Here is a 13632-nt window from a genome sequence, read left to right as displayed (position 1 = left end):
GGGAGGCTTGGTTGGGCTTTCGTTACAAAAGGTTGAGAACCTCTGTATTAGAACAAGTGCATTAATGCACACCTTTGCTTTACAGTGCAGTTGTGGCACTTCTGTTAGGGGCATGCTGTTAAGAGAAAACTAATCAACACCTTCTTACCAATCATAATAAAAAAATGTTTGTGGTACAATTTGTTTTAATACAGTAATCTAGTTCGCATAAGGCCTGGGTTATATTTCTGACCCTGCCTATTTGTAAACACATGAGCCCTGCCTACTTGCATATGAAGTGAGCGTGTCCACCAGGGGGCAGAAAATAAACAACTAAATGAAAGTCCTGTGTTTAATTGCCCAATGAATGAAGATGAAGGAGCATATGGAAGTAACATAATGACTTCTGTCTTTGAAGGGAAGGGAAGTGGGGTGCATCTTGAAGAGCACCAATATGAAAAAAATAAAAATGCATTGCATTAACAGTTCTTGCATTTGAAATGCATTGTATTTTCAGGGCTTGGGTTTTTTATGGGTTGCAATTCAACATGGCTGTGTATTGAAGCTGTGAATATTTCAGTTGGAAAAACATTTCACACACAATTTCATTATTAAAAACTCAATAATCGATATTCACCTTCCAAAAGTTAATTTCCATAAAATTCAGTAATATTCAGTATTAAAATGTAAGAACTGTTAATGCAATGCATTTTTATTTTTTCGATTAGAGCAGTTCAACAGACTTTTTTGTGGCAAGGAACATAGGTCATTATTTTACTTCCATAGAAGCAAAACAATACTCCTTACATCTGAGACCCAAATCCCTGATACCATGCTATTAGGAGTTTCAGATTTTCTCCACAGAAAAACATGCCTCGAAGTCTCTTCCAAAGTGTGGATATTGCATATTAAAAGAGAATATTATATTATATTATATTATTTATATTTATATTTATATTTATATATATAAAAAAAATTATATATATATATATATATATATATATATATATATATATATATATATATATATATATATATATATATATATATATATATATATATATAAAAATCCCCCACTGCATACTGCCTCTGAAACATACTACAAACTTTACCCAGATTACCTTCATCAATTTAGCTCACTAACTAACATACAAATACTATTCTTAGTATATTTATAGTAATATGACTATGTACAAAAAACAGTTAATGTGAGCTGCATTTCTTGTCCACAGTGATGACAAGAGCTGCAATTTGACACTTTATTTCACACATTAGCACTTCCTTTATGCTTTTTATGCTCATTATAACGCTGCAATTTGAGTGATGTCACGTTTGCGATCAGATTATAGAATTATATTAACAATATCGCTCTGAAGCCCTTAATGAAACATGTGGAGGAAGGGTCATACTGTCTCATCACAACACTTCCAGATTAAAGGAATGCATTTAAACAAGATCACATAAACAGGATCATATAACATGAGGGTATTGTATCCTGCTAATAAGGTCACCTACTCAAACGCACACACCTGGAGGTGCCGAAACACAATGGCTGCAACCTAAATAAGGTCATCATGGGCACCGTAACTCGGGCAGGTCGTGCCACTGCGTTAGATCTTCACACACATGTTTCTTATGACTCGACATGCATTAATCCTTTTCTTCACTCTATACAATTGGTTAACAGTGCAGCATGTCATGATTAAAACCAAGCACAGATCTGATCCTGATATCCTCAGAGTAAGCAAGCTTGGGCACAGTTACGCAGAATATCACAGGCATGATATCAGCTTGCTTTAGTACACTCCGAGTCCATGTGCATAATTGATGTCATTTCAGTCACCGCCATGGCATGTCTGTGAATCAGGTCCAAATTTTTCAAATCACTGTCAAATCAAATCAGATCAGTTCTGACCAAACAAGGACAAACATGCTTTTATATGATCTACATGCCATCTCTTTATAAATAAACCCTATGTGTGGGTCAGTGTGTCAGCAAGAGGCAACCTTCAGATAGAAAATGAAGCAGTTGTACATTCTCAATTCAAAATTGCACTGTCAGGGAAGTGGGCTCACATGCACACCTTTAGACACAAAGCCACACAATTTAGCTAAGAAACAATAAGCACTCCAATTCCAAAGCACACACAGAACACCAAAAGGCACCGCACATAGCAAGCAAGGGTTGTGTTTGTCCAACAGGTGCTCAGAACATGCCAGACCCAACCATTTCTCCTCTCGCATTCCCCTGAAGATCAATCTACCTGCCATATTTGCCATTTTGGTTCCATCTGCTTCTGTTTCTGCCATCGTACACTAAGTGCTTCAGAAGAAACCTGCAAGGGAAAAATAAAGGTTTTTTTTTTTTTTTTTTAATTGCTCATACGCAGAAGCAGCAGCAGCATTCGCTTGCTCAGCTGCAATCCGATCCACGCTCGGCCCGTTGGGTATTTTTAGTGGTGCTGTCACCACACTTCGCTCTTCTGGGCCTCATATGGAGACGACTGGACTGTGGAAGTGGCCTGTGCGCGTGCTCAGACTCACAACAGGGTGGCAGGGCCACGAAACGGCACCGGGTATCGCTTAGACGCAGATGTGATTAATCGGGGGTGCCGTCGCACTTTTTACACACCAATCATGAAAAACGACTTTCATTCATACAATCAGAGACTAATCAAAGATCACATATATACATCTCTCTCTCTCTCTCTCTCTCTCTCTCTCTCTCTCTCTCTCTCACACACACACACCATGGCCTCAAAATATGACCCAGCTGACACGTTCTTAAGCACAGATATAGAAACAGCCCTTGCTGAAGATTAGAACAAGATTAGAACATGCTCATGTCTACTCAGTTTAACTGTTCAACAATTCTTCTCACAGTGGAGTCTGTGACTTTTTTGCATTTAGTGTGGCAAATATGCAAAAATAAAGGAAGTCAAGAAGGGAGTAATTACTTCTTCACAGCACAGAATTTCTGCTTTCCTAATAATTTTTGATCTGGCATCTTTGGAGTGAATCCACCCATTTGATCAAAAATACTGGAACACGTGACTGTTACGTGCAAAGGGACATTTTTTTTTTTTTTTAGACATTCTGAAGACTAATCATTGGACGGTGTGCCCGTCCATCACCTCCTGGCCCAATGCCGGTGGCTGAGAGCAGGAGCTTTGACTTTCAGATGGGAAGCAAAGCGAGTGAAAATAGAAAGAGAGAATGATGCCAACATTGAGTTTTTGAATGCTTTGTTTGTGTGCATCTGAACCAAGCAGGACTTTGTGGTTGCACAGTACGGTTTCGCTTCATAGTTTCGTATCTCGTTTCGCTTTGCGTGCGTCACGTCTTCAGTCTCCATTTTGTGTTTCCTGTTTACCAGGGCCCAGACAGGTAAGCAAGAGTGCGCAGGTGTTTCTCACTGCCCAGGCATGCCTCATTAGATTGAGTTGTTTAAACAATGAATAGCGCTGAAGGTCTACTCTGGGTTTGAGGCCTGCGTTTTACCCGTGAAGACCACATTTGATGGATAAACCAACATGAAGACCCCAGAGCTGTCTATGGGAGAACAGCAAGCCATTTTTAAGCTGAGAAAAGAGTGGGGGGAAAGAAAAAAAAAAAAACGATCCGGACCATCGCACAAGCAAACATCGGGCTCGGACCAATACGACAATTCAGAACATCCTGAAAAAAGAAAGAAACCATTGGGGTACTAATAATAACAGACATCGAACAGGCTGGTCAAAGAATTTGCGAAGAAATTCAGAGATGAGCCACAAATGTTCTGGAATCATGGATTGATGGAAATACCAAGGTGTGGAGAAAGAAAGGATCTGCTCTTCATCCAAATCCAGGAGAATGGTGGAGATTTTAGACTGGTCAAGTCAATCACCACACCTTAACCTAACTGAGCATGAAAAGGACACTGAAGACCAAAACAACTGAATAAAGCTGCAGTACAAGCCTGGAAAAGCATCACTAAAGAAGAATGCAACAAGGAATAGAAAACTGGGACTAACGAAAGTCCAAGTTCCAGGTCATGGGTTCTGCAGTTCCCGACTCACACACACATCCTGCCTTATTATGCAGAATGAGGCGTGCACTAAACAATACTACTACATCTACTATTATTACTGAATACTGACTCTGAATCAGCTAAAGTGATAATATAGCTCACGCATTTTATTTTTAAATGCGCAAAACTCCAACAGTTCAGCAATATCTCTAGTGCTGTCTGAGCATCCTCGCATACTTGTGTAAACACACACACACACACACACACACAGACAGAGAGAGAGAGAGAGAGAGAGAGAGAGGAACAGTTACCTTTTCTAGCCTGTTTGCGTGCAGGTTTCTTGTGGCCCATGGTGAAGATGGCGTGCAACCTGAAAGTTCAACTTTAACCCTTATTTAACGTTTCCAAACTACTGCGCTGAAAATTCACAATAAATCAAGACCCAAAATAAATCGGCCCTAAACTACGCGTTTCCGTGTGAGCTTGACATTTGAGATTTCATCCAATGTCTAATAGGATAAACGGCGCTCTTTTAGCTTGTAGCCAATCAGTCTGCAGCTTTTCCTCAGCACGCGAATCGTGTGGTTCCGCGCCTCTGAGCCCGCCCACTGGTGGAACGTGCGTAACGTGGCAAACTGGAAATAGTTTTTCTCGCGAGATCTGTGCCTCTAATTAATTAACCTATGTTAAATAGGACGAATAAGCTTTAAATGAACAGTCCTTTGGCCAGAGTTATTGTATTATCATTTTTACACTTCGCACTGGTAGGTGTGGCTCTCAAAATGACATATTACGCTCTACTAATAACCGTTTACAGGAGTGAAGTGACTTAAACACTTTGTTTGGCATTATAAATCAAACACTCTTACCCTGAATCATTTTACTACATTGTTAGGACAATGGATATATCAAATCCAACTTTCATACCACATGTAATTCTACTCATACACAAATCATATGGAGTCCTCAAATTTGGAAACCCCCTAGGTTTGAGAATAGCTATTCACGTTTACATGGACAGCAGTAATCTAATTACTGACCTTACTCTGATTAAGATAATAATGTGATTAAGGTGTGTACATGTCTGTAATACACTTCCATAATGCGACTAAAACAGGAGTACTCCACCTGTCTTAATTCGATTAGAGCTTAATTCGATTATGACCTTAATTAGATTCAGGTAAGTAAAAATTGCTGTTTACATGGTAGTTTCTTAATTAGAGTATGGTCTTAATCGGATTAAGAGTGGATTATTGTTGTCACTGTAATGCACGTCCATAATATGATTAAAACAGGAGTAATCCTCCTGTCTTAATTCGATTAGAGCTTAATTAGATTATGACCATAATTAGATTAAGGTTGCTGTTTACATGGTAGTTTCTTAATCAAATTATGGTCTTAATTAGATTAAGAGTGGATTATTGTTGTCCATGTAAACGCAGTCCATGTAAACGCAGCTAGTAATTGCAGTCCTTATCTATAAAAACACACTTGTATTTAGATTAATTTTTTTATTATCATTATTTTAAGCATTTTTATTTAGGTGAGAATATCAAAACACAACATCATTGCACAATATGCAATGTTTGAATCCTGGACATGCTAAATAAATAGGTAATAGTTGTAATGTTTTCGTTAAATTAACAATTCCATTGTCTTAAACCCACTTTAAACAATACTGAATCAAGATGATTTTGTTCAATTGAATCAAGAATCAGTTGATAAAACCTATGCCTGTCTTGAACAGAAGAGATTTCAACACTCCTATGAAGTAAGATATTGTCAAAACTAAGTTCTTCTTCTTGTATTCCAACGCATTTCCTTTCAACGCATGTTAACACAATTCCACTGGGTTTGAGTGAAAGGATATCAGCTTTAAAAAGAATAACGTAATAAAGAAAGTCACAGAAAATGAACCCAAATTAAAAGAAGTAGACTAATCAATTTAGAAATTGACCTGTGGTTGAAATCTTATAAGAACTATATTTTATTTCCCTTAAGATGATTTTTTTTTTTTTTTTAATGTATGCTGTGGCATCTGTGCATAGTTTTACAATTCCTTGTAAATTGTGGATTCATCTGTACAGTATATGTTTAAAATGTCGAGAGAAATGCAACTACTTTGATGAATTAATACGAGTCAAAGGTATGAAAAGAAATCGAGGAAGCACCTTCCTAGCGATTCCATAAAGTTGGGTAGACATGTACTCTTAGACACAGAGTCATAAGAAGAATAAGAAAACATTAAATAAGTAATTAAAATCAGAATACGTTCAAGAAAAGTAAAGTCCAAGGAACTCTGTCACCGTGTAACAAAGGAAATTTGCATACAACAAAGTATCTGTGTGAAATTTGCATATAGCAGAGCAGATATAGTTATAGACCTTTTTACTTTATTTCAGTGAAGCTGTCATTTGAGTTTTGAGAATGATTCAGCGTTGAAAATCACCGCACATTTAACATAAAGGATTAATGATGGAAGAGAGAAATACTGCAAAACAAAAGAGAAATGTCTCTCACTTTTTACTTCTTGTATTGTATAAACTGCTCAAAATCAAACACTGTGCATGTGTACGCCACTTCGTCTAAGCTGTAGTGCACGAGAAAGCAAGCCCGTTCTGAGCCAGGTGAGGGTCGGTCCATATCACACCTCAGGAATGGAGTGGTCCATTAGCGATTTCACAATGCTGTTGCACATCCTGTGTACAGAAAGCAAGTAAAGCAAAAAAAATAAATAAAATTTTTTAAAAGAAGACATTTTTTTTGCATATGTGGAGTACTGCTGATTAACTGGATTTTGTTTACCCACAATCCCCTTCTTTACCTTTTCATCATGTGTTCAAAGATGATCACTGGCATCACAGTTACAGTCACAACATTGCCACTAGTGTTGAGGATGTCTGACACTTGAGAGTCCTGACAAACAGAAGAAAGTAAAGGAAAGAAGCGGAGGCATTAATTGTTTAGTCTATTTGTATTTCAGGAGTATGATCAAAATGTTTTAATATTTGTGACTTTATTACTTTTCCAGAAAGAAAAAAAAGAAAACACTTTTGATGTGTGTATCTGAGAGTTCTCTGTATGCTGTAACAGGAACTCTGGAAATTCTCTGAAGAGACACTAAATATAATTCCACCATTTGGAAGACCTATATACTTTAATAACTCTTATAATGGTATCACATTTAAAACTCCCCCACATTCATGAACTGGATTTGTGAATTAACCGTGCATGCAAAACCACAAATGAAGGCTGTTAAAATGTAGGCAAAACACAGACTCATCCGGCAAGTTTAAGTTTGGATATGATTAGAGAGAAAGACACAGAAAGAGAGAGGGAAAACATAGAGAGAGAGAGAGAGAGAGAGAGAGAGAGAGAGAGAGAGAGACAGAGAGAGATTCACCTTCAGTCCAATCACATTCTGTCCATTGATTTCACAGATTTGGTGGTCAGTGAGCAGTCCATTACGAGCTGCAGAGCTGTCCTTCATTATGGACGTGATTCTGCCTTTCTTAAAGAGGAAGCCAAGCTGCCCACTCATGTCCTTATGCAGAGTGACAGCACGCTCCAGTGGCCTGCAGAACGACACAAAAAAACACTAAAGCCTCATTTCAATACCATTTTTAACATGCCCTTGCTGACTTGCACTCATTAGTGGAATCCCATTTGCCATCTTACATCCTGTTCCATTACTTTAGAAACAGGATGTTCAATCTAATCCACAAAAGGCCAGAGTAGCTGCAGGTTTTAATTCCAACCAGGTTCCTGTGGATAAGAATGAACACTGGTGTTTTAGCAGCTCAAGTGAAGTTCAACAAATCCATGGAGTCCTTGGAGGTATGGGAAATCTAGTGAACTAAACTTGCCCATGAGGAGGTGCAATCTGACAAGATAAAAGTGTTTTAATGAGGTGTTGGACCACTTCAGTGCTCTTTGGCATAGACTTTAAAAGTCTCTGGAACTGTATTGGTGTGATGAACACTGTTCTTCCAAAAAAAAAAAAAAAAATTCCCTCAGTTGGTACTGATGATGGTGGTAGAGAGCGCTATCTAAAACGTCGCCCTCATTGGTATCCAATTGGGTTGAGAGCTGGTTACTGTGAAGACCATCTTATATGATTTACAATATTTTCATCCTCATCAAACCATTCAGTGAGCTCTTATGCCCTGTGGATGGAGGCAGGGTCATCCTGGAAGAGAGTACTCCCTTCAGGATAGAAACATTTGATCATATGATAAAGGTGATCAGTCAGCGTAACTTTGTATTGATTTGAAGTGATCCTTTCCCAAACCAAACCACCCATTTTTCCTGAAATGTATCACCCACCTGTAGTAATGTTATTAATGCAAAAAAAAATCTTACAAATGACATAGAAACTTTGGAACATGAATACAATGAGCTCATTACAACATGTGATTATCTATGGCATACTACACTTTTACAAAATGGCATGGATGAACTACAGACTATACATTTTTTAAATTTTTTAATTTTTAATTTTACTATAGCAATAGCTGACATTGGAAACTAAAATTGTGCTTTTGTCCTTGCCACCATGGGTAAACGTTTTCCAACTAAGAAACTGAAAATTCATCCTGGTATATCTATCCCACTTCTCATGTCATTCATACACACCTTTGAGTCATCTATGAACATTGATGAAACAATTACTGAACACCGTAATGAAACAGAGATTAAGTATTAGCTGTTACTTTGCTAATTTGTTTGCACATGCAGTGTAAAGCTCTTTTTTCCCTTGATTTTGTATTTGGAGGTCTGGAATTAAAAAAGTTTGTGGATCAACTGGTAAAAAAAAAAAAAAAGATTACCAATATACATTGTTACCTGCTTTTAGACTTGCTTACTATAGCTGCATCATTGTGCGGATGTTAAACTATCCTGTTCCTGGTAGCTTTATCAATAATTCAGCTGAGGCAGTCTCATTCTTATAAATAAAATATATTGTGTGTTGTATGTTCATGACTACCGGATACGCCGACTACCAGTTTACATCCTTAAGATAAGCATCGTGTATGTACCTGTCTCGTACTGCTAGCGTTATTCTCTCAGGACTGGCATTCTTCAGAACCTTGTGTGCACGGTCACTGCTCCATCCAGCACAGGACTCTCCATTGATCTGCAGAATCTGATCACCAAAGCGAAGCCCTCCTAATGCTGCCGCAGTGTTCACTTGTACTAGCTGTACAAACAACCCCTGAATAACAGACATCACAATAGTCTCAGCACACACCAATAACAGGCAGTAATTTAGACAAAAACTCTCTTTTCCGTTTCTAAATTATGGATAATATTTAGATAATATGTAAAATTCGCTGTGACCAGTAATATTACAATCATATTGCAATTACACTCAAGAGGTACACTCAGCATCCACTTTATTAGGAACTGCACATTCATGCAGTTATCTAATCAGCCAATCATGTGCCAGCAGCACAAAGCAAACAAAAAAAATCATGCAGCTACAGGTCAAGCGCTTCAGTTAACTTTCAAATCAAACCTCAGAATGGGGACAAGATGTGATCTCCGTGACTTTAACCGTGGCATGATTATTGGTGCCACGTGGGCTGGTTTGAATATCAGGAACTGCTGATCTCCTGGGATTTTCACACATATGAGTCTACACAGAGTTTACACAGAATGGTGTGAAAAACAAAAAAACATCCTGTGAGATCAGAGGAGAATGACCGGACTAGTTTGAGCTGACAGGAAGTCTACAGTAACTCAAATAAGCAGACTCACTCACCTGGTTGATGAGATCAGGTGATTTTTTTTCTAATCTTCAGCTGTCCAGTTTGGGCGAGTCTGTGCCCATGATAGCCTCAGATTCATGTTATTGGCTGATAGGAGAGGAACCTGATGTGATCTTCTGCTGTTGTAGCTCATCCACCTCAAGGTTTGATGTGTTGTGCGTTTTGAGATGCTTTTCTGCTCACCATGATTGTAAAGAGTGATTGTTTACATTACTAAATCCTTCCTGGCAGCTCAGACCAGTCTGGTCATTTTTCTCTGACCTCTCTTATCATCAAAGCGCTTCCTCCCATAGAACTGTCACTCACTCAGTCTCATGCACCATTCTGTGTAAACGCTAAAGACGTGAAAATACCAGGAGATCAGCAGTTTCTGAAATACCCATCTTACACCAACTACCATGCCACAATCAAAGTCACAGAGATCACATTTTTTCCCCAATCTGATGTTTGATGTGAACATTAACTGAACCGCTTGACCTGTATCTGCATGACTTTTGCATTGCGCTGCTGCCACATGATGCTGTTTGGATAAATGCATAAATGAACAGGTGTACAGTTGTTCCTGAGAAAGTGAAATGTGAGTGTGTGTATTTAGAGAAAGGCTCACTTTTTTACTATGGTCTGAAATTGCAAGCACCTGAAGATAAGATGAATATTTTACAGCTGTGCAGTTCCTTAAGTTTTACTTTTGTGGTTTTTGTTGTGGAACAATTTTTTTTTTAGTAGTAACTCATCACCATGGAGGGCTAAACTGTTCAGTGTACACTCTGATTTTGTTATTATAGAAAATGCAGGGAAAGGAGGCTATCAGACTTGACTAGCAACACTGTCGGCCACCCCAGCCCAACAAGATAACAAAATGAAACTCTAAACTCATGATGTTTTTCTTAGTGATTGTATCTACTATTGAATTACATTACTTAAAGTGCACCTATTGTTGTTTTTCAAATATTACCTTTCATATGGTGTGTTATATAGCTGTTTGTGAATGTAAATCAAAGTGCATAATAAAAAGAGTTTTTGACTCCCAAAAGAAGGAACCGATTCTGAATAGCTGAAACGAGTCATTAGTAATTCCAGACTCACTTCCTGCACAACCCTACTAGGTTTGTAACAAAAAGCCCCGCCTCTGGTCTTCATCGGCTGCTCGCTGACAGAGGTAGACCAATCACAACAGACTGGGAAATCTGACCAATCAGAGCAGAGTATGCTCTCTGAAAGGAGGAGTTTAGAATGAATCCTTTAGAATGAATCATTTAACGAGTCGTTGTGACACTGGGGGGGGGGGGGGGGGGGGTACGGCTGCAGTATAAATTATAAGCACATTACAATGTTTTTTGACCTTGGTTACATGTAAATCTATCATATGAGACCTTTAAAACAAAATTAGGCACGTTTCAAAACCATAATAGGTGCACTTTAATGAGAATTGTTCTGGTTTCTTTTATAGAAAGCACTATTGTTGATATTAGTTAATATTTGCTAGTATATGTTAATTATTATAGTAGTAAGCGTAGTAGTATGAAACTTAAGTCCTCTGCTTTTGGTTAGATAACTGCTTATGATAATGAAATAAAAGCTTCTGGAATTGCATTTGTCAGCAGGAATATGGCAAAGTCTGAGTGTGTTGTGTGAGGGCATATTTTACAGTTTCATCTTACATTGTCTATGCCTTTGAGGCGGAGACCGATCTTGCCATCCATGTCTTTACAGATCACCACCTCTCTAACGCCCTGCCGAATCTCAGCCCTCTTCACTCCCATATCATTACCAGTTACAGGAGCAACTGTCCAGTTTGTGCCAGACGAATGAACACTTAGAGCCTATGAACAACAGAAGATGCACTCTTCTACAGACTCTGCATTTATTCGTGCCACACAGAACAACTTACATATGCATGGCCAAAAAGACAAAAACACTTACTCCGCTACTTTGCTCAGGGACTCCAGAAGAAAAAGCTTTTATTGCCTCAATACTAAGATTCAGGCCCATAAACTCACTCAGCTGAGGATATAAACTTCCAGAGGCATCTGTCCACACACCCACACACACACACACATTTATAAATACCATAAAATACAAACTCACACATTAACAATAATTTTATATATTGAAGAGTCTGACCTGTTCCAATTTCCTCCACATTTGACCCACTATGGGCGGGGCTAGATTGATCGTAGGCGGAATCAGAGAGTGCCAGGGGTGGGGCTTTGGATGGACTGGCAGTAGGAGTGTTCTGCGCCTGCAGCAGAGATGAACTACATTTTTTTTTTTTCTTTCTTTTTCAAGTTGAAAGGAAGGAGGTTGCACATGCTGATGCTACTCACTGCTTTTCTAATCACAATCACAGAAGCCATACCTGAATAAATTTATCCACCTTCAGGTCTTCTAAAGACGGATACAATGACATGGTTGCGCTCCTGTTTCCTCTGTATCAGTTACCTGGAGACACACACACACATACACACACACGTCATGTTAGGCTACTATGGTGATTTATTCCAGAATGGCTCTATCATTCAAACCTAAGCATAGTCAAACGTGTCGTTTTAAGTAAACATGACGCTGAGAATGATAGCTCGGAAGTCAAGGCGTCTTCATGGGGTTTGTTTGGATTGTTCGTGCAGCATTACGTCACAGCGGCAATGAAATTAATACAATCTGACTATTTCCCATGAAACCACTCCGAGCCGCAGTTTAAATGATTGCACGCCATCGAGCTGCTCATTCCCACAAATCCGACGATGCATTGTGAAATAAACGTGCTCGTGCGTCCGTGCAAAGGATGAGGCAACACCTCGTGCAATTTCGCAATGCGACCCTCATTCAGGCATTCTCCTGCTATGATTACATTAAACACTAACCACATTCACACAACCGACGCATAACCTCTGAGTGAGTGTGGTGATGACTCAGATGAAATCCATCTACAGACTCACCTTGATGATGCCGAGGTGTGTGCACCCGTGATGGTGGGAATCGTGTGGATAAATCCCCCAAAACTGGTCTCCTTGTCAGACGCTGTCTTCCTCTGCGGTTCAGAAAACCAATACTAATCGTGATCCTGACTAGTCCTGACCTTCTGTGTGTCAGATGATGGATGAGCTGGACATGGGGGATCAAATACTCCGTCAGTTCAGCTAGAGCGCGTGCACACTGTGTGTTCTCAGGTCGCGCGCGAGCTTCATCCCTTCTGGCCAATATGTTGTTTTTATCTCTCTAAGTGTTCTCTTAGAAAAGAGGTCATGCTGTTCCCTAATATACTTGCAAAGCTGCGATCTTAATAATGCTCCATTATAATTAAGGGTGGTGTGCTTTACATTACACTCCTGCTGAAAAAAAAAAGAAACCATCATAGAAGTTCTAATGGTTTCCACTACAAATATCATTCCGAACCATCAGCTAACCATTAAAGAAATTACACAGTAAAATCTCTAGTGTTGAATTAACACCCAGAGTGTTCATTTGTGTCCAACTGACTTAAATAAACACTGCAGGGTGTAAATTCAACACTCTGAGTGTTAAATGGTCTAATGGTCCTTAATGGTATCCACTAGACATATTGTATCATGCCACCAATAGGAGGAAATAAATTACCCGGAGGAAAGATTACATCCATTCATCCATCCATTTTCTACACCGCTTATCCTATACTGGGTCACAGGGAACCTGGAGCGTATCCCAGGGAGCATGGGGCACAAGGCAGGGTACACCCTGGACAGGGTGCCAATCCATTGCAGGGCACATTCACACACCCATTCATACACTATGGACACTTTGGACATGCCAATCAGTCTACCATGCATGTCTTTGGACTGGGGGAGGAAACCGGAGTACATTTTTTAAAAACCCAATCTGAATTTTGATTTGAAC

The 13632-nt window shown here is 39.1% G+C and overlaps 2 protein-coding genes across 9 annotated transcripts in view; both read right to left on the bottom strand.

Annotated features, from left to right (window-relative positions):
• unm_hu7910 (un-named hu7910) overlaps window positions 1–4487 on the bottom strand; it is a 33517-nt gene extending 29030 nt beyond the window's left edge. For 6 of the 7 annotated variants that reach the window (XM_053628768.1, XM_053628769.1, XM_053628770.1 and 3 more), the window contains exons 1-2: window positions 4300–4487; window positions 2244–2315 (exon numbers count right to left, since the gene is read on the bottom strand). In XM_053628768.1, coding sequence (XP_053484743.1) covers window positions 2244–2289 — 46 coding nt within the window. In that variant the 5' untranslated portion in view covers window positions 2290–2315; window positions 4300–4487. The remainder of the gene's footprint in view (window positions 1–2243; window positions 2316–4299) is intronic. The other variant, XM_053628765.1, reaches the window with a different exon arrangement.
• A 2011-nt stretch (window positions 4488–6498) lies between these two features.
• On the bottom strand, window positions 6499–13283 carry sdcbp (syndecan binding protein (syntenin)). 2 transcript variants are annotated; one of them, XM_053628759.1, is made up of 9 exons: window positions 12699–13283; window positions 12119–12201; window positions 11884–12001; window positions 11683–11789; window positions 11421–11582; window positions 9028–9203; window positions 7392–7563; window positions 6813–6904; window positions 6499–6687 (listed from the first exon to the last, which is right to left on the bottom strand). In XM_053628759.1, the coding sequence occupies exons 2-9, from the start codon at window positions 12167–12169 to the stop codon at window positions 6633–6635; spliced, it is 933 nt and encodes a 310-aa protein (XP_053484734.1). In that variant the 5' UTR covers window positions 12170–12201; window positions 12699–13283; the 3' UTR covers window positions 6499–6632. The 2 variants fall into 2 exon arrangements, with proteins under 2 accessions (XP_053484734.1, XP_053484735.1); XM_053628760.1 differs by lacking the exon at window positions 12699–13283 and having other exon boundaries at window positions 12119–12368.
• Window positions 13284–13632: the final 349 nt, after the last annotated feature.

This window comes from Ictalurus furcatus, chromosome 7 (genome assembly GCF_023375685.1).
Source record: "Ictalurus furcatus strain D&B chromosome 7, Billie_1.0, whole genome shotgun sequence".
NCBI lineage: Eukaryota > Metazoa > Chordata > Actinopteri > Siluriformes > Ictaluridae > Ictalurus > Ictalurus furcatus.
The sequence above is the reverse complement of the archived record's forward strand: the minus strand, read 5'-3'. Positions and strand labels throughout refer to the sequence as shown.

Bases quoted from the DNA above. Each gene is read 5' to 3' on its own strand.
- sdcbp (XM_053628759.1), bottom strand. From the start codon at position 12,169: ATGTCATTGTATCCGTCTTTAGAAGACCTGAAGGTGGATAAATTTATT. The intron at 11,790-11,883 runs GTCAGACTCTTC...GTGTGTGGACAG, and splicing joins TGTGGAGGAAATTGGAACAG to ATGCCTCTGGAAGTTTATAT. The intron at 11,583-11,682 runs GTAAGTGTTTTT...TGTTGTTCATAG, and splicing joins TCCCTGAGCAAAGTAGCGGA to GCTCTAAGTGTTCATTCGTC.